The sequence below is a fragment of the Nycticebus coucang genome, chromosome 9 (genome assembly GCF_027406575.1).
Source record: "Nycticebus coucang isolate mNycCou1 chromosome 9, mNycCou1.pri, whole genome shotgun sequence".
NCBI lineage: Eukaryota > Metazoa > Chordata > Mammalia > Primates > Lorisidae > Nycticebus > Nycticebus coucang.
The window spans coordinates 61,880,147-61,906,039 of record NC_069788.1 but is presented as its reverse complement, the minus strand read 5'-3'; the positions used below and the strand labels follow the sequence as shown (position 1 = coordinate 61,906,039).

At 40.1% G+C, this 25,893-nt stretch overlaps 1 protein-coding gene across 1 annotated transcript; it reads left to right on the top strand.

Annotated features, from left to right (window-relative positions):
* Positions 1-10,156: 10,156 nt before the first annotated feature.
* FAM8A1 (family with sequence similarity 8 member A1) lies at positions 10,157-24,025 on the top strand. The gene is made up of 5 exons (XM_053603558.1): positions 10,157-10,921; positions 12,427-12,547; positions 17,932-18,055; positions 18,870-19,009; positions 20,369-24,025. Exons 1-5 carry the CDS (start codon positions 10,255-10,257, stop codon positions 20,511-20,513), a joined length of 1,197 nt encoding a protein of 398 aa, XP_053459533.1. The 5' UTR covers positions 10,157-10,254; the 3' UTR covers positions 20,514-24,025.
* Positions 24,026-25,893: the final 1,868 nt, after the last annotated feature.

The following is a 25,893-nucleotide window of genomic DNA, read 5'->3' as shown; positions in this document are numbered from 1 at the left end:
CTCCCGCCATTGGGTTCACATTTTACCCTGTGCTTATTTATCTGTCAATCTCTCCCCTCTTTTCTATCAGACTCTCAACTAGAAAAACAGTATTCCCCTCATATTTGTAGCACAATATCTGGCATAGTATCTGGCGCTTAAAATGCTCAGTGAATGTGTATAGAAATGAATTTGTGACTGGGGTGTCAGGTCCAGGTAGTTATCTGAGTTCTGGGTTCTTGGTGTGCTCTTGGGCAAAGAATGAGCAGACCCACCAAAAGCAAGGCAAGAGTGAAACAAAATTTATAGAGGAAGAGAAAGATAGGTTTACAGAGCAAGAGCAAAATATAGGTTTACAGAGCAAGATATGTTTACCACAGATGATGAATAGGCCCCCTGTCATAACAAAAAGGCTCTGGAGTCTTGTTTTATGGTATCTAGACTGGGCCCTTTGGCCAGGCACGGTGGCTAATGCCTGTAATCCTAACACTCTGGAAGGCTTAGGCAGGTGGATTGCTTGAGCTCATGAGTTCAAGACCAGCCTGAGCAAAAGTGAGATTCCATCTCTACTAAAAATAGAAAAACTGAGGCAAGAGGATCACTTGAACCCAGGAGTTGGAGGTTGCTATGAGCTGTGATGCCACAGCACTCTACCCAGGGCAACAACTTGAGACTCTGTCTCAAAGAAAAAAAAAAAAAGGAAATAATAAGGGCCAGGCATGGTGACTCACTCCTGTAATCCTAGCACTCTGGGAGGCCAAGGCAGGTGGATTGTCTAAGCTCACAGGTTCAAGATCAGCCTAAGCCAGAGTGAGACACTGTCTCTAAAAATAGCCAGGCATTGTGGTGGGTGCCTGTAGTCCCAGCTACTTGGGAGTCAGAAGCAAGAGGATTACTTGAGCCTCAGAGTCTGAGGTTGCTGTGAGCTATGACACCACAGCACTCTACTGGGGGTGACAAAGTGAGACCCTATCTCAAAATAAATAAATATGGTTGGGTGTCCATAGCACATGCTCCAGGGCTGGTGGGTTCGAACCCAGCCCAAGCCTGCTAAACAAACAAACAAAAAAAAAATAGCTAGGCATTATGGTGGGTCCCTGTAGCCCCAGCTACTAGGGAGACAGAGGCAAGAGAATCACTTGAGCCCAAGAATTTGAGGTTGCTGTGAGCTATGACACCAGGGCACTCTGCCGAGAGTGACAAAGTAAGACTCTGTCTCAATTAAATAAATAAATAGATTGGGTCCTCCTTGTGGTTCAGAGGTCACCATGGAACCACTATGATGGACAGTTAAGGACATGATAATTAGCATTAGGTTACTCTAGGTCACTTTCCAAATCCTACTGTGCCTGCCTGGGTAGCCAGGCCCGCAGGCTGTTTCTCCTTTGTCCAGGTGTAACAGGTGCTACTGGTAGGATCAGGGTGAGACAGAGCCAAGGGGAGTTCCTGTACTTGTTCTTCTCAGGTGGGGCAAATGCTCAAGGCAGGACAAAGGCAAGGCACCCACTTTCACCCCCAGGAATCTCAGAGGTCCTTTCTTGTATTTTTTTTTAATTAAATCATAGCTGTGTACATTAATGCAATCATGGGGTACAATGTGCTGGTTTTATATACAATTTGAAATATTTTCATCAAACAGGTTAACATAGCCTTCATGGCATTTTCTTAGTTATTGTGTTAAGACATTTATATTCTACATTAAGTAAATTTCACACGTACCCTTGTAAAGATGCACCATAGATGTGTCCCACCAATTACCATCCCTCCACCCATCCTCCCCCCTCCCCTCCCCTCACTATCCCCTTTCCCCATATTCTTGGGCTATAATTGGGTTATAGCTTTCATATGAAAGCTATAACTTGGTTTCATAGTAGGGCTGAATACATTGGATACTTTTTCTTCCATTCTTGAGATACTTTGCTAAGAAGAATATGTTCTAGCTCCACCCACGTAAACATGAAAGAGATAAAGTCTCCATAGAGGTCCCTTCTTATCTACCTAACAAAGTGGGTGGAGAAAGCCTACACGCTAACTTGAGGAATTCAGAAAGAATATTGTCATCAACACTCCGATTAGAACTATCTGGAGACCCCATGTATGTCAGTAGCTTCCAATTTTGGTTGCACAGTAGAATTGCTTGGGGAGTATTTTTAAAATATAGATGGCTGGGCCCTCACCAAGACCAGCTAAATCAGAATCTTTAGGGGAGGGGCATTCTTTAAAGACTCCTCAGAAATTCTAGTGTCCAGTTAAAATTAAGAACCACTGGGTACATACCAATCCTGAAATGACTGCAGCCAGACTTGGAGATAATGAGATTGGATTTCTAAGGAGCTGCTGAGCAAAATGCCAGGTAGCAAATCGCTCCCTCTCTAGGAGAAAAGTATTAACATCACTGGCCTATGACCCAGGCCCTGGTTTGTAATCAGTGACAAGGAATGTTTTCGAGAGCAACACCCAATGGTACTCTGCTGTTGAAATCAGAAATGATCCAAAATCCAAAACCTTTTGATCCCCGATTGATACTACAAGTAGAAAACTCCACACCTGACCTCATGTGACAGGCTGCAGTCAAAACGCAGGGACACGACACATAATTTACTCAGAATGCCCCCTCATCCCTAGAGGACCCACTTCCTTGTCCCTCGACTGCTTCTGGTGTTTTTTCTAACCTAACAAAATAAAATAACAGCTAATGATAACCTGAAGCCATGAAGTTTCTCAAAACAAGAATATTCCAGGATCTTTTTATGAGGTGTTCCAAGATCAGGGCTGGGGGAAAACAGGGGAATGAGGAGCCATTATCCAGCATACAGACTTTCATTCAATCTGCTTCATGTAAGTACTGTGCCTCATTTCCACTTTCCAAGATACCTTCTACCTCTAAGTTCCAAGTCCTTCCTCCCTAGGACCTTCTATTTTGCACAAATACATCCACCTTGCAGCTTTCTAATTTTATTCCTGTTTCATTTCAGTGAAAGTCTTAGAAGGGAAATAAACATGTGTCATCAATTCATTATACTTTTCTAGACTATTTTTCTTTGTGTGTATGTGTAAATCTGAATTTTATTTTAAACGTAAATTGCACAATCACATTTTAATGTGTCCTCTGACATTTTCTGTAGCCTGTGGAGGTTGAACAAGAAACTGAAAGAGGCTTCTTGCTTTGCATATAATTCAAAATGCCTGTGTATGCATCTAGACTATTTTTCTTAAGCTTAGATCCCTTGCAGGATCTAATTTTCCTAAAGTCTTTTTTCTTTTTCTTTTCCTTTTTTTTTTTTTTTTTTGCATCTCAGATTCCATGGTGCTGAGTTCCATTTCCTTCCTACAGAATCATATTCTTTGGAATTTAGAATGAGGGTACACGAGTGGGAAACTATTTCTGTGAGCTTCTCTAACAGTTTAATGGTTTATTATAAAGTGAATATCCTTGTAATCACTCTCAGATCAAGGAATAGAACTTTGTCAGCCTGTCCATTTGCTCTATCCCAATCCCAAGTCCTTCCCTCCTCTCAAAGTAATCATATCCTTTTATAGTAGTCACTTTTTTGCATTTAAGTATATCCCTAGGCATTATAGACTATTTTTGGTCTTTAATTTTATGTCTTTTAAGTCTTCTTTAATTTATAGGGTTCCCCCATCTTTTTTTCCTACAATGTTATCTATTGAAGAATTCAGTGGTTTGACTTACAGGGTTCCCCATGGTTTGGATTTTGCAGATAGTACACTAAGGGTGTATTTCAACAGGCTCCTTTGTTCTCTATTTCTGTAAATCTTTTGTTCTCTATTTCTGTAAATCTGCAGTGGGATTCAGAAGTTTGAGCATACGTTGGTTTAACCCCTTTGATAAATTAAATGTTGGTTTAATCCCTTTGATAAAAGTACACATTTTTTATAAATGTATGTTTTTAAAAATATTTGATAGGTTTTAGTTCATTGAAACTCAAACTGTCTCATGTATAGCCAGTAGGAATCTCTTCATGTTGGCTGGGTCCTTTGGACATGACTGTAGAAGTCTTTAATAGTTTCTCTGGTCTTTTATATGACATATTTCATGCTCATTTCAAACACTGCCTGCCCTAGACCTAGATTATCCATTTCTCCAAGAATCCCATGTTTCCTTCAGTGGGACTTTGTATTTCAAGACCACAGTCCAGATGATAACGATGACCACCATTAACAAAAAGACAAATAAGACAGACTGATTGATAGATAAGAGTTCATACTGATGATAATCATTCGTTGTGCCCCGTATCACATACACACACAACATCAAGAAAAAAATACTAATACTACCACCATCAATATACCAAAATGTTTAAGTATTTTGCCTTCTATTGCTGGATGCAGTGGCAAATGCGTATGGTCCCACCTACTTGGGAGGCTGAGGTGGAAGATCCTGATTGAGCCCAGGAGTTTGAGACCAACCTGGCAACACAGCAAGACCCATCTCTTAAAAAATATTCTTCATAGTAAATGTTCAAGTTACTGTGTGGTTTCTAAATCTTGATTGACCCCTGACCAAAGCAAACCCTCATGGAGTCTCAGTTCTACAAGTAATTAAATATTTAAGGTTCCCCAGCAGTGCTTCCCACATTGTCTATGAGTCCCTTTGGTTGCTGAGCCTCATTCTGTAGTAGATTTCAGACAAAGAACTAAAGTAGATAACACTTCCTGAATTCTTCCATTTTGATAATGTATTATGTTTTTTTTGGGGGGGGAGGTTTTTTTTTGTTGTTGTTGTTGTTTTTTGGGGTTTTTTGAAACAGTCTCACTATGTCGCCCTCAGTAGAGTGCCATGGCATCACAGCTCACAGCAACCTCAAACTCTTGGGCTTAAGCGATTCTTTTGCCTCAGCCTCCCAAGTAGCTGGGACTACAGGTGCCGGCCACAATGCCTGTTTATTTTTTATTGTAGTTGTCATTGTTGTTTAGCAGGCCTGGGCTGGGTTTGAACCCACCACCCTTGTTGCATGTGACCGGTGTCATAACCACTGTGCTATGGGTGCCAAGCCAATGTATTATGTTGTTGTATTTGAAAGTCAGTTTTTCTAGGTATAAAGTATTTGGTTTACATTTTCTTTCTTTAAATATTTTAAATATATTTCACCAGTTTTTTCTCCCGTGGATTATTAATGTTGAAGTCTTACAATAATCCAGTTTTATTTCTCATAAATTCCTTGATTTTTTTTTTTTTTGGCCTCACATAACTTTTTATTTTAAGAGGCAGAGTCTTGCTCTGTCGCCCAGGCTGGAGTGCAATGGTGCAGTCATGGTTCACTGTAACCTTGGAGTCTTGGGCAAGCAACCCTTCCACTTCAACCTCCTGAGTAGCTGGGACTATAGGTAAGTGCCAGCATGCCCAGCTAATTATTTTATTTTCTTCCTTCCTTTCTTTATTATTATTATTAGTTTTTATTTTTTAGGAGACAAGTTATCACTATGTTGCCCAGTCTGGTCCTAAGGCCACTTTTTAAAACAATGTACCAAGTCTAGTAGTTTTACTAGAATACATCTTGTTGTTCATTGACAATGTTTTCAGGTACACAGTATGCTGTTTCTATATATAATATATATAAAACTTTGGCCAGGCACGGTGGCTCATGCCTGTAATTTCAGCACTCTGGGAGGCTGATGCAGGTGGATTGCCTGAGCTCACAGGTTTGAGACCAGCCTGAGCAAGAGCGAGACCTCTTCTCTAAAAATAGCCAGGTGTTGTGGTAGACACCTATAGTCCCAGCTACTCGGGAGGCTGAGGCAAGAAAATCTTTTGAGCCCGGGAGTTTGAGGTTGCTGTGAGCTATGACGCCAGGGCATTCTAACGAAGGTGACAAAAGGAGACTTTGTCTCAAAAAAATTAAAAAAAAGGATTTAAAGGAGAAAATATTTTTGTACAGTTTCATAATGTGCTTGTGGTTTAAGCCATGTGTTATGGTGAGTCAAAATTTTTAAAAAGAAATTAAAGTTTATAAAGTAAAAAAGGTACAGTAGAAAAAATTTTTTTTATATATTTAGCATAGCCTAAGCATGCAATGTCTATAAAGTCTACAGTAGCATACAGTGATGTCCTAGACCTTCACATTCACTTGCCACTCACTGACAGACTCATACTGAGCAACTTCCAGGGCTGCAAACTCCATTTATAGTAAATGCCTTACAAAGCGTAACATTTTTTATCTTTCATATTTTTACTGTATCTTTCTACATTTAAATATGTTTAGATGCACAAATACTTACCATTGTGTTATAATTGTGTACACTATTTGGTGCAAAAAACATGCTGTACAGGTTTGTAGCCCAGGTCTACCATCTAGGTTCTGTGTAGCAGTCTAACACCCAGGTCCATGTAAGCACATTGCATATTGTCCATGTGATAAAATTGTCTAACAATGCAGTTCTCACAATGTGTCCTCTGTGTGTGTGTGTGCATGTGTGTGTGGTTATATATATATATATATATATATACATATATATATATAGAGAGAGAGAGAGAGGAGATATATGAGTAACTCAGAAAAAATTTTCTTGAATTAAAATGTGTTATATTTGTTCTGTTATCTGTCTTTGGTTTCCTTTATCTGGGACTCCTAATCCACATGTTGGATCTTCTTTATATATCTTCAGTAATTCTCTAAAATTATTTTTATCTCTTTCTAAATGTCTTTTTGATTTAAATAAAAAATGTTGGCTGGGCGCAGTGGCTCACATCTGTAATCTTAGCACTCTGGGAGGCTGAGGCAGCTGGATTGCTTGAGCTCAGGAGAGGGAGAACAGCCTCAGCAAAAGTGGGACCCCATCTCTACCAAAAATAGAAAAACTAGCCAGGCTCTGTGGTAGGCGCCTGTAGTCCCAGGTCCTCGGGAGGCTGAGGCAAGAATCTGAGGTTGCCACGAACTATGATGAATCACAGCACTCTACCCAGATTGACTGGGTGAAACTATGTCTCAAAAAAAATTTTTTTTTCATTTTCCATTTCCAGTTCCCTTCCAGCACTATCTGTTGCATTTTCTTTACTCTTTTCTTCCTTCTATTTTAGTTTTCTTTTCTGAAATCAAAGTAGTATTCAAAGCAAAGTCCATGTTTCCAAGAATCACAATATTTCACTCCTTCCAAGCCATCTTCATTTTTTTGCTCCTGTTTCTCTTGTCATCCACTCCAACTTGAAATGCTTGTTTGAACATCAAAATTTTCTCATAGTTGATTTTAAAACCAAATTTGTAAGGTTAAACTTTTCTAGTATAGGCCACTATAATCTTTTCCTTACTTTGAATTGTTAAATGGGTTTTCAAGTGCTTCCCTTGTTCTTTTTTTTGAGACAGTCTTACTATGCTGCCCTCACTAGAGTGCTGTAGCATCACAGCTCACAGCAACCTCAAACTCTTGGGCTTAAGCAATACTCTTGCCTCAGCCTCCCAAGTAGCTAAGACTATAGGCACCCACCACAAAGCCTGGCTATTTTTTGTTGTAGTTGTCATTGCTTAGCTGGCCTGGGTTGGGTTCAAACCTGTACTATGGGCACTGACCAGGTTGTTAGCTTCTTAAGGGCAAAAGTTATGGCTTTTATATCTCTCACAGTAAAATAAAAAGCAATTCTGGACATTGTTGGAACTCAGAAAGCAATATCCCAAAATAAAGGCCTCAGAAGCACAAGTTTTTCTCTGACTTTCTCCTGCCCTCCTGTGTCTCAGGCCCATTCTCCACAATCCCCAGGCTAGCCATAGAATCTAGAATCCCTCTCCCTCAAGACGGGTCATAGAAACCTGAAACCTCTTCCCCTAAAGCCAGCCACGAAACTTTAAAATATTACTCTAACTTTGCCCTTGCTTTTCTGTGTTAAAACTGGCCATAAAGAAATTATCTGACTTACCTTGTTTGACAGTAGGTCATAAGACGTCTCTTCCAAAGAGGGAAGGAATGGTTTCCCAGGAGTCCAAGAAGAATCCAGACAGGCCTTGCTGGATTTTCTTGCTTGGTCTAGTAACATTAGGCCACACCCTTTTTGTCCAATTATATTTCTCTATGGCTGTCCACACGAGCCTACTTTGTTGAACTTAAGCATATAAATGGACAATTTCACCTGTATCTTTGGGTCTTCATTCTGAAAGCTCCTGTGTCATATAAAATTATGATCAAATAAATTTGTATCCCTTTTCTCCTGTTAATCTGCCTCTTGTCAGTGATTTTCATTGAGCCTTCAGAGGGTGAAGGGGAAGTTTTTCCTTGGTGCCAACAGCATCATCATTAATAAATATTCCCACAGTCTTTAGTCCTTATAGATCCTCTGTATGATACTGGGGATGTTTCGGGATGAAGAGGATCTGGCTGTCTTTTACTGTCAGCCAATATACAGAGATGGGGATAGGTCCACCAAAATTTGTCAGGGTTTCTGGAGAACAGTAAAGTAGCCTCTCCAAGACTGTTCTGTTCTTTTATAAGAAAATTTCCAAAATTACAGTTTTATCATAATGGTTCACAGTAAAGACCACGATAACCATTATTTTAAAGAATAATCAGCACAATTTAATGACACTCTATTACAACATTTCCAGTTCAGGAGTTAATTCCTACACTATTCAAAATGGACATTTATTTATTTATTTTATTTTATTTTTTGCAGTTTTTGGCCGGGTCTGGATTTGAACCCGCCACCTCCAGTAAATGGGGCTAGCGCCCTACTCCTTGAGCCACAGGCACTGCCCTCAAAATGGACATTTTTAGGGTGGGAGTTAAATTTACAAAACAGTAAGAATGGGAAATAGGAGGTGAAGGTCACTTAGGACCTAAAATCACCAGACCAGCTGTGCCATGTCCGCCCTAGACCCATATGGGATACAAAGACATATTGCTGCCCAGATTTGCAAAGGGAAGAAGAATTTCGCGGATTTAAAAGCTGGACCCTGTCATTTACCTGGAGCTAGCCTGTGTCTCCAAAAACTTTCCCTTTCTGTAGACACAAGCCCTGTGCACCAGAACTGTGCCTTTCTTCAAACCCACTGTCTCAACCTTAGGCGCCCTTCCCTTTCTTTTCTGTTATGGCAAGACCCAGGGCTTTGGAGTACCGTAGGCCAGTAGTCTCCAACCCCCCTGGCCTTGGACCTGTACTGTGGACTGTTAGGAACCTGGAAGCACAGCAGGAGGTGCGGAGCAGGCAGGTAGGTGAAGCTTCATCTGTATTTACTATAGCTCCCCATAGCTTGTATCACCATCTGAGTTCTGCCCGTCCACTGTCAGACCCACGGCTGCATTAGATTCTCATAGGAGTGCAAACCTACTGTCAACTGTACCATGGGAGGGGTCTAGGTTGCCCACCCCTTATGAAACTCTAATACCTGACGCTCTGAGGTGGAGCTGAGGTGGTGATGTTAGCGCTGGGCAGCAAATACAGATCATCATTAGCAGAGGGGTTTGACTACACGAAGACCATAACAAATTGCTTGCAGACTCCTCTCTCCTTAAAAAAACTATCTTCCGTAAAACTGGTCCCCGTGCCAAAAAGTTTGGTGACTGTTGCCCTAGGCCATGCCCCCTTCCTCTGAATTATATATAGTCGGCATATATATATATATGTGTGTGTGTGTGTGTGTGTGTGTATGTATATATATATAAAATAAAATTTGGTAGTTGTATGGGTATTTTTTACATATTTATATTTTAACATACTTTCCTATATCCTTAAGTTGATTATAAGCCCTTCAGTGGTAGCCATATGCTAATAGTTCACGTCCCAGTTTAGTCTGACATTCACTCTCTTTTTCTAAGCGGACAGATGCGTCCTCTATCACTCCAATACACGTGGTCAACCGCAATGAACGCGGGCAGACACAGTAACAAGCCCCAAGCCTATAGATCAAAACACGCTGGCCGTTCCAGTGGAAAAGGCTCCACACGACCCTGGGACCTCAGGGAAATCCTCATCCAACTGCAAGGTCTTTCCGACAGCCTAGCTCCAACCCCACAGGTCATCTGCAGAGGCCTTTTGGGGTCTTTAGATGTCGTTAAAATAGAAGGGGAACGGTGACGGCCTAAGTCCAAGAACCCGCGGGCCAGTGACTCTGAGGGACGCAACCCGAGCCCACAGCCCCACTCCCCGGCCTTACGCGCCCGGCTCCGCCCCGCGGCGGGCGTTGCTGCTGGGGGCGGGGTTTCCGCTTCCGGTGGCGGATTGTTGACGCCTGCGGCTGCTGCGGTGGCGACGGGGACGTTGGGGAGGGGCCACTGGGGGAGGGAGACGGCGCAGTGACAAGTCCCGCCGAGGGTGCTGCTGAGGCTACGATGGCAGAGGGGCCCGAGGAAGCCCGCGGCCGCCCTCCCGGGCAGGACGATGGCGGAGGGGACCACGAGCCGGTCCCTCCCCTGAGAGGCCCTCCCGCCGCCGCTGCCCCGTCCCCCCGGGCCGGGCCCCAGGTTGAAGTCCAGGCCCCAGGCCGGCCGCCGGCCGCCGCCGAGAACTCGGAGCTGGCGCGTGAGCTCCGGAAGCGCGGGGAGGCGGCCTGCGGCTCCAGTGCGGGGCTGCAGGAGCCGGCGGGCTGCGAGGAGCCCGGGACGGCGGCGCCGCGCGAGAGGCCGCCGCGCCTGAGCGCTCGCGAGTACTCGCGGCAGGTGCACGAGTGGCTGTGGCAGTCTTACTGCGGCTACCTCACCTGGCACAGCGGCCTGGCCACCTTCCCCGCCTACTGCACCCCCCACCCGCCCCCACCGACCTACCCTGCGGCCGGCGCTGCGGTCCCCCAGCTGGGCTATTACAACCCCTTCTACTTCCTGAGCTCCGGGGCCGCGGGACCCGACCCCGGGGCGGCTGCTGGCCTCACCACTCCTGCTCCGGTCTCGGGCCTGGGTCCCCGAGCCCCTCACGTGCAGGGATCCGTCCGGGCCGCTCCGGTAACGAGGGTAGGATCTGCAGTCCCTTCGCGAACCCCGAGCGAGACCGGGCGGCAAGCAGGTGAGAAGCGCGCAGGAGAGGTCGGGCGGGCGGTGGAGCAGAAGGGTCTTCGGGGAACTGCTTGCCGGGTGGAGCGGGCACGGTTTTCAGATCTTTAAGATTAGTGATTCTCCGCGTGCATCAACTATCGTTTCTCCGGGCCTCAAATTCCCAAAATGTACAAGGCAATGCAGACTGGCTCTCCGAATTGTTACCCGTACTCATGGGACCAGTTATTTCCATAAGTAAAGAAATCTTTGCTCTTCAAGCCATCCTCTTGATCTCCACCCTCTGGAGAGTAAGACCCGAAAAGCTAAACTCCCAGGTGGCAAATCTACTTTTGGAGGGGCTTAACTGGTAGTGCTGGGAATAATCCAGACTTCAAGTGCTTAGGGACAGTGGAAATGAACGGAGATCGAAGGAGATTTGCATGAATACCAAAGGGGTCATGAAGCTTTGATTGGGCCCTGTCTTACTGATTGTGTGTACTGTTTGACTTTTTGTTTAATCAGCCACAGGTATGTAAGGTGAAAACTAACTGATGCTGAAAATAATTCCAGTCAGGATTGATAATCATTGAGTTTGTTTTGTAGAAAGCAAAGCAAACTAAAAGAATGAGGGAGAGAACATACAAGGACTTAGTTTATACTAGTTGTCTGTACTTAACCTTGATTTTTACTAAAAAATGTTTAATTTTATGTTACCTGGATTTTTTCCATTAGAGTTTCTAGTGACATGTATTGGGTACCCCAATCAAATGTATCTGTGAAATGTTTGTTTGTTTTGTTTTGTTTGAGACAGTCTTACTGTGTTGCCCTTGGTAGAGTGCTGTGGCATCATAGCTCACAGCAACCTCAAACTCTTGGGCATAAGCGATTCTCTTGCCTCAGCCTCCCAAGTAGCTGGGACTACAGGCACCCGCCACAAGGCCCAGCTATGTCATTGTTGTTTAACAGGCCCAGGCTGGGTTCCAACACGCTTGCCTTGGTGTATGTGGCTGGCATCCTAACCACTGAGCTACAGGCGCCAAGTCACGAAATCAGTTATTAACAGTTTACTTGGTGGGATCAATATCAATAATTGCTATAAGATTATACTTTTTCTTTTTTTTTTTTTTTTGAGACAGAGTCTCACTCTGTCACCCTGGGTAGAATGCCATGGCGTCAGCCTAGCTCACAGCAACTTCAAACTCCTGGGCTCAAGTGATCCTCCTGCCTCAGCCTCTGGAACAGCTGGGACTACAGACATCCACCACGCCTGGCTAATTTTTCTATTTTTAGTAGAGATGGGGTCTCACTCTTGCTTAGGCGGATCTGAAACGACTCCTGAGCTCAAGGGAATCCTCCTGCCTTGGCCTCCCAGAGTGTAGGATTACAGGCATGAGCCACCATATCCAGGCAGATTATAAATTATTTATTATCAAGTTGTAGCTTAGCTTTCTTTCCCGATTCATTACCTTTCATGTGTTATAAGGTCTACATGAAAAGATTAGTTTTACTAACCCTCCCCCCCTTTTTTTTTAACAGGTAGAGAATATGTGATTCCATCCTTGGCCCACAGATTTATGGCAGAGATGGTGGATTTCTTTATTCTCTTCTTTATAAAAGCAACCATTGTCTTAAGTATTATGCACCTCAGTGGAATAAAGTAAGCTAAAGACAGTTACAGAACAAGTTTTAATTTCTACTACTTAGAGATCTTGTTTTGTTAAGTTCTGATCGTGCCTACAAGTGATTCTATAGATAATCATTGTGCCACTGGCATGATATCTTTATTTGTCAAAAACCAAAAATTTATTGTTTTTTTTTTTTTTTTTTTGGTTTTAAGAACTAACTACAAAGGAGGAAAAGACTGAATAAGTTCTGTAAGTTGTGTGGGAATCTCATGTATCAAAAGTAGATAAAAGGAACCTCCAAATTGTATCAAAAGTAGATAAAAGGAACCTCCAAATTTGGTTAGATTTTATTCAACTATCCTCTTAGACCTGAAATGAATTTTACTTTTACTATCTTGTTCCTTCTTGCTATCATGTGGAGTAAAGGTGTAAAGAATTTTTGACAGGTGAATTATTAATAATCAACTTAGATGGCATTTCCAAATGGAATTGCTTATACTATAAGGCAAGTCCCAAGTGAACTTCAAAGTGAGACATTTATAATCCTCCTTTCAGATTAATAATCCTAGTAACAGTTACTACTTCCTAAGCACTTTAGGTTTACTTCTTTTTTTGGAGACAAAGTCTCACTTTGTCACCCTGGCTAGACTGTCATGTCCTCAGCCTAGCTCACCTCAACCTTCTGGCCTCAATTGATTCTCTTGGCCTCAGCCTCCCAGGTAGCTGTGACTACTACAGGTGTACTCCACCAGGCCAGGCTAACTTTTCTGTCTTTAGTATAGGTGAGGTCTTGCCTTGCTCAGTCTGCTCTCAAACTCCTGACCTCAAATGATCATCCTGCTTTAGCCTCCCAGAATGCTAGGATTATAGGGTGAACCACAGTGGCCGGCCCTTAAGCACTTTCTATGTGTTATGCATTGGACTCAGTTCTTTATATAGATTCTTATTTATTCTTTCATACTACTATGAGGTAGAGGTTAATAGTTCTATTTTATAGAGTTTGAAATTTGGATTTATGAGAAATTAAGCCCCAAACTAAAAAGTTACAAAGGTATTAAGTAACAGTCAAGATGTAAACCCATGTAGTCAAGTTTCAGGGCACTTGCCAGGAGTATTAGTGTGATTCCTCCCTGCTCCTCGCACCCACCCTCTCTTTCATCATTGCTTATCCCTAGTTCAGTTACTATCATCCTTTGCTCGTGTTATAGTCATAACGTAGACTCTTTTTTTCTGTTTTGTCTCAGACTAGTCTCTGATGAAAGCCAGAGTGATCCATAAATTCTTATTCTGTCCCTCCCCTGCCTCAAAAACCCTTCAATGATTTCGCATTGCCAATAGAATAAAGTCTTAGTTTCTTCATCTGATTTAAAAGATGCCCTTCTTTTTTTTGAGATAGTCTCACTTTGTCTCCCCTGGTAGAATGCCATGGCATTACAGCTCACAGCAACCTCAGACCCTTGGGCTCAAAACTATTCTCTTGCCTCAGCCTCCCAAGTAGCTGGGACTCCAGGTACCTGCCACAGTGCCCTGCTACTTTGAGAGGTGGAGTCTCGCTCTAGCTCAGGCTGTTCTTAAACTTGTGAGCTCAGGCAATTCCCTCCACCCCACCTTGGCCTCCCTGAGTGCTGGGTTTACAGGCGTGTGCCACCGTGACCGGGCCCGTATTTCTTCATTACTGTAACCTCTCACACTTAATATTGGGTCATTAATGTGAAGTATCTGATTTCACATCAAAAGTTTAGTTTATTATATCTCAAACAAGAAGTAGTGTAATTTTCTTTTTTCTTTTCTTTATTATTTATTTTTTATTGTTAAATCATAGCTATGTACATTAGTGCAATCAAGGGGTACAATGTGCTGATTTCATATACAATCTGAAATAATCTCATCAAACTGTTCAACGTAGCCTTCATGGCATTTTCTTACCCCGTTTCCCCGAAAATAAGACAGTGTCTTATTTTAAGGTGTGCTCCCAAAGATGCGCTAGGTATTATTTTCAGGGGACGTCTTCTCTCCTGTAAGTAGGTCTTATTTTCGGAGGATGTCTTATTTTTGGGAAAACAGGGTAGTTATTGTATGTAGACATTTGTATTCTGCATTTCTGACGTAAAGCTATCTGGTCCTGGGCTTTTCTTTTTAGGGAGATTTTGTATAGTTGATGCTATTTCAGAACTTGATATAGGCCTGTTCAATATTTCCACTTCATTCTGGCTAAGTCTTGGTAGGTGGCATACTTCCAAGTATTGGTCAGTTTCTTTCAGATTTTCGTATTTCTGAGAGTAGAGTTTCTTGTAATATTCATTAGGATTTTTTGAATTTCTGAGGGGTCTGTTGTTATTTCATCTTTGTCATTTCTGATTGATGAGATTAGAGATTTTACTCCTTTTTTTCCTGGTTAGGTTGGCCAAAGGTTTATCTATTTTATTGATCTTTTCAAATAACCCACTTTTGGATTTATTGATCTGTTGTATAATTCTTTTGTTTTCAATTTCATTTCATTCTGCTGTGATTTTAGTTATTTCTTTTCTTCTGCTGGGTTTGGGGCGGAATGTTCTTCCTTCTCCAGTTGCTTGAGATGTCCCATTAAGTTATTAATTTCCTCTCTTTCTGTTTTCTTGAGGAAGGCTTGCAGTGCTATAAATTTCCCTCTTAGGACTGCCTTTGCAGTATCGCAGAGGTTCTGATAATGTGTCTTCATTGTTGTTTTGTTCCAGAAATTTGGTGTTTTCCTTCTTAATCTCGTCTATAACCCATGTATCCTTCAGCATAAGGTTATTTAACTTCCATGTTTTTGTATGAGTATGCAGATTCCTGTTGTTATTGAGTTCAACTTTTATTCCATGATGGTCTGAAAAGATGCAAGGAATAATTTCTATTTTTTTAAATTTGCTGAGGTTGGATTTGTGGTCTAGGATGTGGTCGATTTTGGAGTATGTTCCATGGGCTGATGAGAAGAATGTGTATTCAGTTTTGTTGGGATGAAATGTTCTATAGATGTCTATTAAGTCCAGATGTTGAATGGTTAAGTTTAAATCTAAAAGTTCTCTGCTTGCCTTCTTTTTGGAGGATCTATCCAGCACTGCTAGAGGGGTGTTAAAATCTCCAACTACTATGGAACTGAAGGAAATCAAGTTGCTCATTTCTGTTAGAGTTTCTTTTATAAATTGAGGTGCATTCTGATTGGGTGCATAAATATTAATAATTGAAATCTCATCATATTGAGTATTGCCTTTAATAAATGTGAAGTGTCCATTCTTATCCTTCCTTATTTTGGTTGATTTAAAGCCTGTTGCATCTGGGAATAGGATCGCAACGCCTGCTTTTTTCTGCTTTCCATTTGCCTGGAGTATAGATGACCATCCCTTCACCTTGAGTCTATATTTGTCTTTTAATGTAAGATGCGATTCTTGTATGCAGCAGATATCTGGCTTGAGTTTTTGTATCCAGTCCGCCAACCTGTGCCTCTTTAGCGGGCAATTTAAACCATTCACATTAATTGAGAATATTGATAAGCCTTTTGAGGGTCCAGTGGACATTTTTAATCCTTTTGTGACTGTGGAAGTTGAAATTTTTCTTTCTTTTTTTTTTTTTTTTGAGACAAAGAGTCTCACCATGTTACCCTCGGTAGAGTGCTGTGACATCACAGCTCACAGCAACCTCAAACTCTTGGACTCAAGTGATTCTCTTGTCTCAGCCTCCCAAGTAGCTGGGACTACAAGTGCCTGCCACAATGTCTGGCTATTTTTTTTGTAGCAGTTGTCATTGTTTAGCAGGCCTGGGCCGGATTCAAACTCGCCTGCCTCTGTGTATGTGGCCAGCACCCTAACCACTGAGCTACAGGCGCCGAGCCAAGAAGTAGTACAATTAATCAAACTATGCACCTAAACTTAGGACACAGTTTTGCCATCTTAATGATAGCTTGTGTATGCCAGCATTGAAGAAGTGTGGAGAGCGAGTAGCAATGAAATCACAAAAGGCCTTTTTCACAGTTTGTTGAGAATTGAGTATGTTTCCTTGCAAGAGGATTCGCCTGTCTCTATTGACCAGTCTTAGCGCTTAATTGCAAGCATCGTCATCATTTAGACCAATTGGTTGCAGTAGACATCCGCTGTTAGTGATTGACCAGGTTTTACATTGGTCAATGTAAATTGAATAATACAAATGTTGGACCACTAAACAGACACTGTTAGCTTTTTTGATGAGTATATGGTTTTAGACTGTGTTTGGGCACTTCATCTTTATCCAGCCATTGTGCTGAGTTCTTGGGATTGCCAAAAAGAATCCACTTTTCATTCCATGTAGCAACACAGTGTAGAAAACGGTTTGCCTTTATGTCATGACAGCAAAGAAAGGCAAGCTTTGGGACAACTTTTCACTTTCATTTAATTCGTGTGGACCCCATCTTTCCAGCTTCTTTACCTTGCTGATTTGTTTCAAATGATTCAGTGTTGGAAGAGTAATGTCAGACCTGCTCAGTTGAGATGGATTTGCTTCCACTACAGCTTTCAGTTCATCATTATCCACCTTGGTCTCAGGCACCCAGTGTGGTTCATTTTCAAGATTAAAATCATCAGAAGGGAATTTCTCTGCTCATCAGTGTATGTGCATTCATTAGCCACATCCTTCCCAAACACTTCGCTGATACTTCGCACTGTCCGCACTGCATTGGTTCCAGTATAGAACTCATATTTAAAAATCACATGTATTTTTGACTTGTCCATGGTTTTACAAAAATTGCTCTAAATTTTTTTGAAAGATAATCACAAGCCAAAACATGCATTTGAAAGAATGAATATGTACCTTCATAATAAAAGTGTCAAAAGTGAAATGTCAGAGATATTACCTGTCAAACTTAATACTTAAGGAAATCAGACATTTTTAATTAATATTTGAGCCATTTCAAACTACTTCTATCACATACTCTTGGTTCAAGACTTTCTCTCCTGCTGTTCCCCTTCTCCGGAACCTTCTTCTCCCTTCTTAGTCTGGCTAACTTTTCCTCATCCTTCAGATCCTAGCTTAAATGTCCTTGTGAAAAGCTTCTAGGTAAAGCATAAGGTAAAGTGTATTTGGTACATGTAAATGTTTCCATAGTTTCCTGTGGTTCCCTATCATGGCTCTTATCCCACTTTATTATTGCTACTTATTCTGTTTACTTGCTAGGTTAAAATCTCCATGAAAGCAAAAACCATGTTGAATTCATCCATCATTATGTCCCTAACACTAGTACAGTGCCTGGTTATGATAATGCTGCTTATTTGTTGAATATGCTAATGAATGTTTTGTGAAACGAGATGGTTAGGAACCTAAAGATTACCTTACAATTTCAATTATAATTTCTAACTTAAAATAATGAAAAAAGTACAACTGTTCTGGTAATTGATTTTTCATAACCACGAACTATCATTTTGTGTAGGGATATATCTAAGTTTGCTATGCATTATATAATAGAAGAAATAGATGAAGACACGTCAATGGAAGACTTGCAGAAAATGATGGTTGTGGCTCTTATCTACAGATTATTAGTTTGCTTCTATGAGGTAAGCTACTGACTTCAGCAAATATTAATATTTAACAATCTAATTTTGGATTATCAGCCCAAAAGAAAAATGTAATGGAAATTTAAATTATTCATGTATTTTTCAAATGTCTTTTCTGCTTTTCTTGTTTTCTCCAAGTTGTCCATGTCATATTAAATGAAAAAATAAATTTTGGAAGGGAAACATTTTGTAATTTCTTTATATTTTTCAGTCTTAGAAATTCAAATACAGTTCCACCCATAAATTTGTGGTTCAGAAATCCACTGAATAAATTGGTTATGGAACTTGAAATGTATTAACTAAAAAGAATAATAGGCCATTGAGAAATGTTATGGTAGACACCTTGTGATATTGAACTTGTTAGCAACCTATAGAAACACATTAAATGGTTAATATTTGAGTGTTCTACACAATTCCATCTTTTAACTTGAAAATTTTAAAACATGAAATAATATGATAGGAAAACTTATCTTTAAAATTGGTGTAGTTGATGGCTCAGCGCCTGTAGCACAGTGGTTACGGCGTCAGCCACATACACCGAGGGTGGCAATTCGAACCCAGCCCTGGCCAGCTAAACAACAACAACAAAAAATGAGCTAGACATTGTAGCAGGCACCTGTGGTCCCCACTACTTGGGAGGCTGAGGTAAGATAATCACTTAAGCCCCGGAGTTGGAGATTGCTGTGAACTGTGACACCATAGCACTCCACCAAGGGTGATGGAGTGAGACTCTGTCTCAAAAATAAATAAAATAAAATAAAATAAAATTGGTGTAGTTGAGCTAGTAAATTGTTTTAAATTATCCTTTTCTTAGATAATTTGCATTTGGGGAGCAGGTGGAGCTACCCCGGGGAAGTTCCTGCTAGGGCTTCGAGTTGTGACATGTGATACATCAGTGCTTATTGCACCGAGTCGAGTTTTAGTGATTCCTTCCTCAAATGTCAGCATTACAACGTAAGTCTTTTTATTAGCTTAATCTATATAGTTATGAAAATTATATATTTTAAGGATAGTAATCAGTGTAATTCATTTAAAAATTTCTTCGTCATGGTATGCACTTATTCAGTCTTTCATTTATTAAGTTTCAAATGGAGAGTTTTGAGTATTTCAGTTCTTCAGTATACGTTTCAAGATGTTAATTTTGTGAAATGTAAGTCAGAATAATGAGAGGGTGATTTGGGTACTAATGCTATATCAGTGTTCCATGGACGTTGGTCACTTACTAAATCTGCCTTGAACCTCTATTTGGTAATACCTGCCACTATTCTATCTTGAGTAGATACTAAGAATTTGACAGCTGTACATTTGTGCATCCTGCTTCTGCTCTTAAGCAGTAGAGCTGGTATTACTTTAGTGCTCATGGCCAGGTTTTAGTGTCCAGCTCGGGGGGTGGGGGGGTTGGGGGGGTGCTGAGAGGCTGAACTAGTGATAATGGAAGTTGTGGAGGTGAGTAGGTTGGCACTCAGTTGAGCCAAACAAGATATTGGCTAGAATTGTTGCCAGAATAATTCAGAGCTGGATTGTTTTATGAAAAAATAAGAAAAAATGATTCTAGAAGAAGCCTTGGTTTTGCTGAAAATGTGGTTCTAATCCTAGTTACTTCTTTTTAGTGGTATTGAGCACTCCTCATTACCAGCGCTGTTAATAACACTGCATATGATGTTACCCCTTCGTGCACATATGAAACACAACTGGTAATTAGCAGATTGGATTTGAATTCAACTAGCTTGATCCTGAGCCCCATTCTTAGTCACTGCACTTTTCTGTGGCCTTTCAATATACTAAAAGGCAGAAATCTAACATCAATACAATAATTTTCCATTCTGAGTGACTGTTGAAAGCTTTTTAAAACTTTTCTTATCACTGGATCACACCAAGAGAACTGATAAAAGAACACAGAGAAATTTAAAATGGTATTGCTTCATAGGGTAGAAAATGGAACTGCAGTTAGCATACTTAGAAGATACTATAAACACGCTAAAATAATAGGGTCTATTGAAAAGGTGAGCAAAGTTTTTCTTTTCTTCTGGCAAAATGCTAGAAGTTTATACTTAGTTTATACTCTAAGACATGTTTATTATTGCTTTTCATGTTAAAGTTCTGAGGTCTTTAATGTTGATATTTTTAGAAATAGTCCAGTGATTTGATCATGATACAGTGTTAGTTGAAAATAACTGAAATATCAGAGGTAAAAATTCTCTCAATTATAAATTCTCTTTGAATATGTATTTTAATATATATACTTTGAACTTGCCATTAATCTATATGTGGTTAATGTACAACTTACCCAATATTTTTGCTTTAATTTTTTAGGTCCACTATACGAGCTTTGATCAAGAATTTTTCTATTGCTTCTTTTTTTCCTGCTTTCATCACACTACTGTTTTTTCAGCATAATCGAACAGCTTATGACATTGTAGCAGGAACCATTGTGGTAAAAAGAAATGGGGTCAGATGATGCTCAAAAAGCCCTGAATTCCACATTCTATGGAATAATGACAACACTAAATTATGTGTCAAGGCCATCAGTATCCCTGGGTTGCATTAATTGATGATTTAGAAATTAAAGCAGTCACTATAGTGTGATGCAGGTGACTATTCTGAAAGTATTGATTTTACTTGAATGCCAAAGAACTTTTCCAGAAGAAAAACCTGTTAAATTCAAGTGTTAAAATTTTTAGATCAAAAAGAAGGCAAGTGGTTTTATAATCAACAATGGACAACATATACTTTCTTAAGATCTAAGGCATTAGAATTTGTTGAAGGCATTTTCAGCTTTGAAATCTCCAAATGAAACTTTAAAAATTTATTTTGGTTTATCCCAAAATGATGGAAAATGTCCAGTTGTGTTTTGTAAACACCTATAGGATTCATCTTTTAGTTTACACTAAATCTAAGTGGGGAAATCATCTTTACTTTTGGAGGGGAGAGAAGGGGACACAAATTGGATAATTGAATGATCTCCCATCCCAGGAGGTGGGGTGTTAGCTGTAAGAGAAAGGGACAAGTGAGGCAGGCCTAGCAGTTCCTGAAGTTTTCCAATATGTACTGCAGCTCAAGCTCACTGCAGTAATGATGTAACAACTATTCATAATGCTTAAATGTGTATTCGGGGGCAGGTTTTTCATGATGATGAAAATGTATTAAGTCATATTACTATATTATCATTGACTCTTTTAAAGAAAAGGTAAGTTAGTGATTGCTTTTAAGGGAGGGAAAAGGTACATTTTCACTGTAAATTTAACTTACAATTCATGTGCAAATGTTTTCAGTGCCCTAAATCAAAGTATGAGGAAAAATATTACTTCCATCACACTGTTGCATATTTACTGTAAAACAATATTCCCAGTATGTGTGCAGCATGAAAAAAGTATTAGTGCTTTTCAGTGTTCTTAATATAACTTCTATTTATAAACAGCATATTCACATACTACTTTTCTTTTATATAGTTCCTTAACTGTTGTAACATCAAGGTGTTAATAAAAAATCTTAATATTTAATGAGTAAATACTAATAGCTTGTGAAATATCAATTTTCCCATTATGGATTGTTTTCTTGAAAGAATATCATTTCTAGACGTATTATTCTAGGTTCTTTAAGCTCATTTTGGGCCTAACAGGGATGAAGTTTGGGGATAAACGTTAAAGTTAGTATTTCATGTATTGCCATCTCTGTTCTGTTGAAACACAATATTCTGTTGCATGTTCTGGGTTTTAGGTGTGGTGCTTATGTTAGATGTCATAGGCGTGTAGATGTGTACCTGCACTATTTATATTTTAAGTTTTATTGGGTTCTTAGGCATTTTCTACAGATCCAATATTATTTTCAAAACAAACACTAAACTCTATTGCATAGTTCAAAATTAGATTAATAAGGGATCAGTCTAGGCATTGTTCTTTATCTTAAAATATAATGGCAAATGCAAGATGTCTGTTATCACTGTATCCATTTTTAAAGTGGATTTTTCTTTGACATTTAAACTATGAAAAAAAGATTATCACATTTAACGTGTATAGAATCTTTAACAATGTTCTTAATAATTTATTATAAAATTTCATAAACCGTGTTTTTCAAAATAATTTTATATTAAATCCAACTTCATAAAAACCCTATTAAGTATGTCAGTGTACTAAATGGATCACTCACTCGTTCTTTCTGGGAAGATCTAGTGTCATGGCCCTTAACAGTAAAAAATAAAAAAGTTATATGAAGTTAGCGCTTCACTGGCATTGTATATTCACTACTTTGCCACTGGCTGGGGAATTCAAGTTGAATTGTCCTTTAGTCATGTAGTTCCAAGAGTACATCTTTGATTTATAATTTCAGGTCAGATAATTGAATGATTTGACATCTAAGTTATTTTCATGTATGCAGTAAAACAAAAGCAAACAAATGATCCAATTTGTTATACTTAAAATATTGCACATGTGCTATACATGAATCATTCAGAGTAACAGCTCTGTAGGTTCATTTGGATACAAGAATGGGTTCAAGTTACATAGCCCTGTAAGATACAAAGTATTACTTTGTCTTCCTTTATAGCAAAACCCAAGTCTTAGTGTTGGGGGTTTTTTTTGTTTTTTGTTTTTTGTAGAGACAGAGTCTCGTTTTATGGCCCTCAGTAGAGTGCTGTGGCCTCACACAGCTCACAGCAACCTCCAACTCCTGGGCTTAAGCGATTCTCCTGCCTCAGCCTCCCGAGTAGCTGGGACTACAGGCACCCGCCACAACGCCCGGCCATTTTTTGGTTGCAGTTCAGCTGGGGCCGGGTTTGAACCCGCCACCCTCGGTATATGGGGCCAGTGCCCTACCGACTGAGCCACAGGCGCTGCCCGAAACCCAAGTCTTTCTATTCATGAAGTTAGCACTTTGAGAAAGAGATTTTGATTCCCAGAGTTGGAAAAAAAAACAAGATGAACAACAACAGGGAAGAGGGAACCAGGCCATAGCATCACATTTCTCTCTTGGGTTGTCAGGTTGAGTCTGCTTTTCAGAACATTTTTCTATTTAGTATATTTCACTTATAAAAATACTGATTTATCTTGGGCGGCGCCTGTGGCTCAATCGGTAAGGCACCGGCCCCATATACCGAGGGTGGCGGGTTCAAACCCAGCCCCGGCTGAACTGCAACTAAAAAAATAGCCCGGCGTTGTGGGCACCTGTAGTCCCAGCTACTTGGGAGGCTGAGGCAAGAGAATCGCTTAAGCCCAGGAGTTGGAGGTTGCTGTGAGCTGTGATGCCACAGCACTTTACCGAGGGCCATAAAGTGAGACTCTGTCTCTACAAAAAAAAAAAAAAATACTGATTTTCTGTGTCAAAGTATAATTTTTGAAAAGGCGAAGTGAAGTTCTCACACTGCAAACATTATTCATAACTTATAATAAGCAAACAAAAATTAGGATTCAAGGTGAGTGAGAATACTATTTCATTGAGTATGGTCTAAGTTAAACTACAGAACTGGCAGTTAATTTAGGCATCCGGGAAATCTCATTATCCACCACTAAAGTAATCCTGAGAGGTTAGTGCACGTTGAGAGAAGTCTGGCATAATGACTGATGTTTATGTTGGAGCCAGTAGCTAGGCCCTATATAGGTAAGTGTGAGTGATGGCAAGCCCTGCTTTTAAACTCTTTGATTATAAAATAAAACCAACACTTTGGGATAGTAAGCCTTCGTTTGTCAGTGTTCTAAAAAAGTATTGCCCTACTAATACTTCCCTACCACTGGTTCAGTAGTTACTTGTTTACATCTAAACATATACCTCCTGATTTCACACCAGTATTTAGGATTGGAAAAAATGCATTAGAGATGAGGTCTTTTTCCAGGTTACCAAATGAGTGTTTATTGTTTGAAGTGATAGTAAAAAGGTTTGTTCAATGACTTGTATGTTTTATGAATATTTCCAGCAAAGGGAAGGTACAAAGGAGTTGAAAATTATACTACTTGTGAATAAAGGGCTTTTTGATGTGGATGAGGCTATTGTTTTCATTCTACACTTGTCCCTATTTAAACAGGCTGTTTCTTTGAAGAATGTGCTTGTAACAATACTCCTAAAATCTGTGATGAGCACCATTTCAGTTACGTGCATTCCCCTCACCCCCTCAGTACCAAAGACCAAAGTCTTTAGACCAAAGTCTTTATAACATGGTTGCCCGGGTAAAGTTCATTTCAAACTGTGTGTGTATGTATTTCCTTGAAGTTCATTATAAAGTATGGTTTGACCTGCAAGTACCTGAGGGATGGCCCATGTATAAATAAAACTCAGCATTCTATTTTTAATAATTTGTATGCCACCAATTTGAATTCTTTGTTTCAATAGACAACTATGCATCTGTGTTTTGTCGAAAAGGTTTACTCTGGAATCTCCTGCTTAGAGAGACTTTGCTTCCCAGTATAACTTTTCCAGCAGCTGCAGCAGTAAACAGGAGTGATTTCAGAAGGAGGTCTATGAGAAAAAACCACTTCTAGGAGTTTATTTGTAAAGTGTTCTCAAAAGTTACCTGCTCATGAACTAAGGTTAATGTTAAACTAAGCCAGTCCTTGAAGAGTTAGTTATTAACCATCACAACCACCATGAAAGATGTTACGTCTCACGTCTCTCTAGTAAACGACCCAGCTGAGCAACTTAAAAGTCTAACTTTATACTCTGAGAGCCCCTGGCGGGTGGATTGCTTGAGCTCAGGAGTTGAAGAACAGCCTGAGCAAGTGCAAGACCCTTGTCTCTATTAATAATAAGAAAACAGGCAAGAGGATACCTTGAACCCAAGAGTTCAAGATTGCTATGAGCAATAATGACAGAGTGAGACTCTGTCTCAAAAAAAAAAAGCCATTCCAATTCTAACCCTTAAGGCCAAGACACAAAACAATAGGTTCCTCAAGGGCAAAGGATAAATTTGAGTGTAGCTAAAATACAGCCAGGTCTGAGAACTATAGACAGTGTGCTGTTAGCCTTGTCACACTATACATTTTGGAACTACAGTGGACTTTTGCAAGAAGTTTAAAACGTTGCCCTATCTTGCAGGGAAATGATGGCTCTGATTGACATGGCCATATGACAGGTATGGATAGCTAGACCCAGCACCCCTATTTTAAAGATTTACTGTATCAAATTTATTGGTTTTGATTAAACGCACAGGGTAACCAGAGTTTCAAACTTTAAACAGGCACAGAAAGATACGCTAATAAAATTAAAGCAAATGCACATTTCCCAGGCTAAACCAGACTGTGGACTGGTTTATTCAATTTGAAAGAATGCTAATTACATGAACAAGCAGATAAAGACATTTTTCAATTGTCTGATTTTGCTTTAATTCCTGGAATTGTAATTACTCAAAACCACCTAGCACTTTGCTTACAAGTGATGCCCCTGGACCTCAGTGCTTCAGAAGTCTTCTAGGTGCTCGCTTAATGGTGCAGACTTTGGGGACCCTCTTCAGACCCAGCGTGTGAAGCTCTGGCAAAGAGGTCCTAGACCAGTGGTTCTCAACCTTCCTAATGCCGCGCCCCTTTCATGCAGTTCCTCGTGTTGTGGTGACCCCCCCAACCATAAAATTATTTTAAAGTTGGTATCCTAAGAAAGTAGATTGAAAAAAATCCCAAATTCTGAATATGGTGTTATAGACTTATTAGTTTGGAGGACCAAAAGATTCCATTTTTAACAAAAGCAAGCTTAAGCATGGTTTTCAGTTAACTTGTTTTTAAAAAGAGTGCTAAATAAAAGTAAACATTTTGCCTGTAATCCTAGCACTCTGGGAGGCTGAGGTGGGTAGATGGCTCGAGCTCATGAGTTCGAGATCAGGCTAAGCAAAAGCAAGACTCCATCTCTACTAAAAAAAAAAA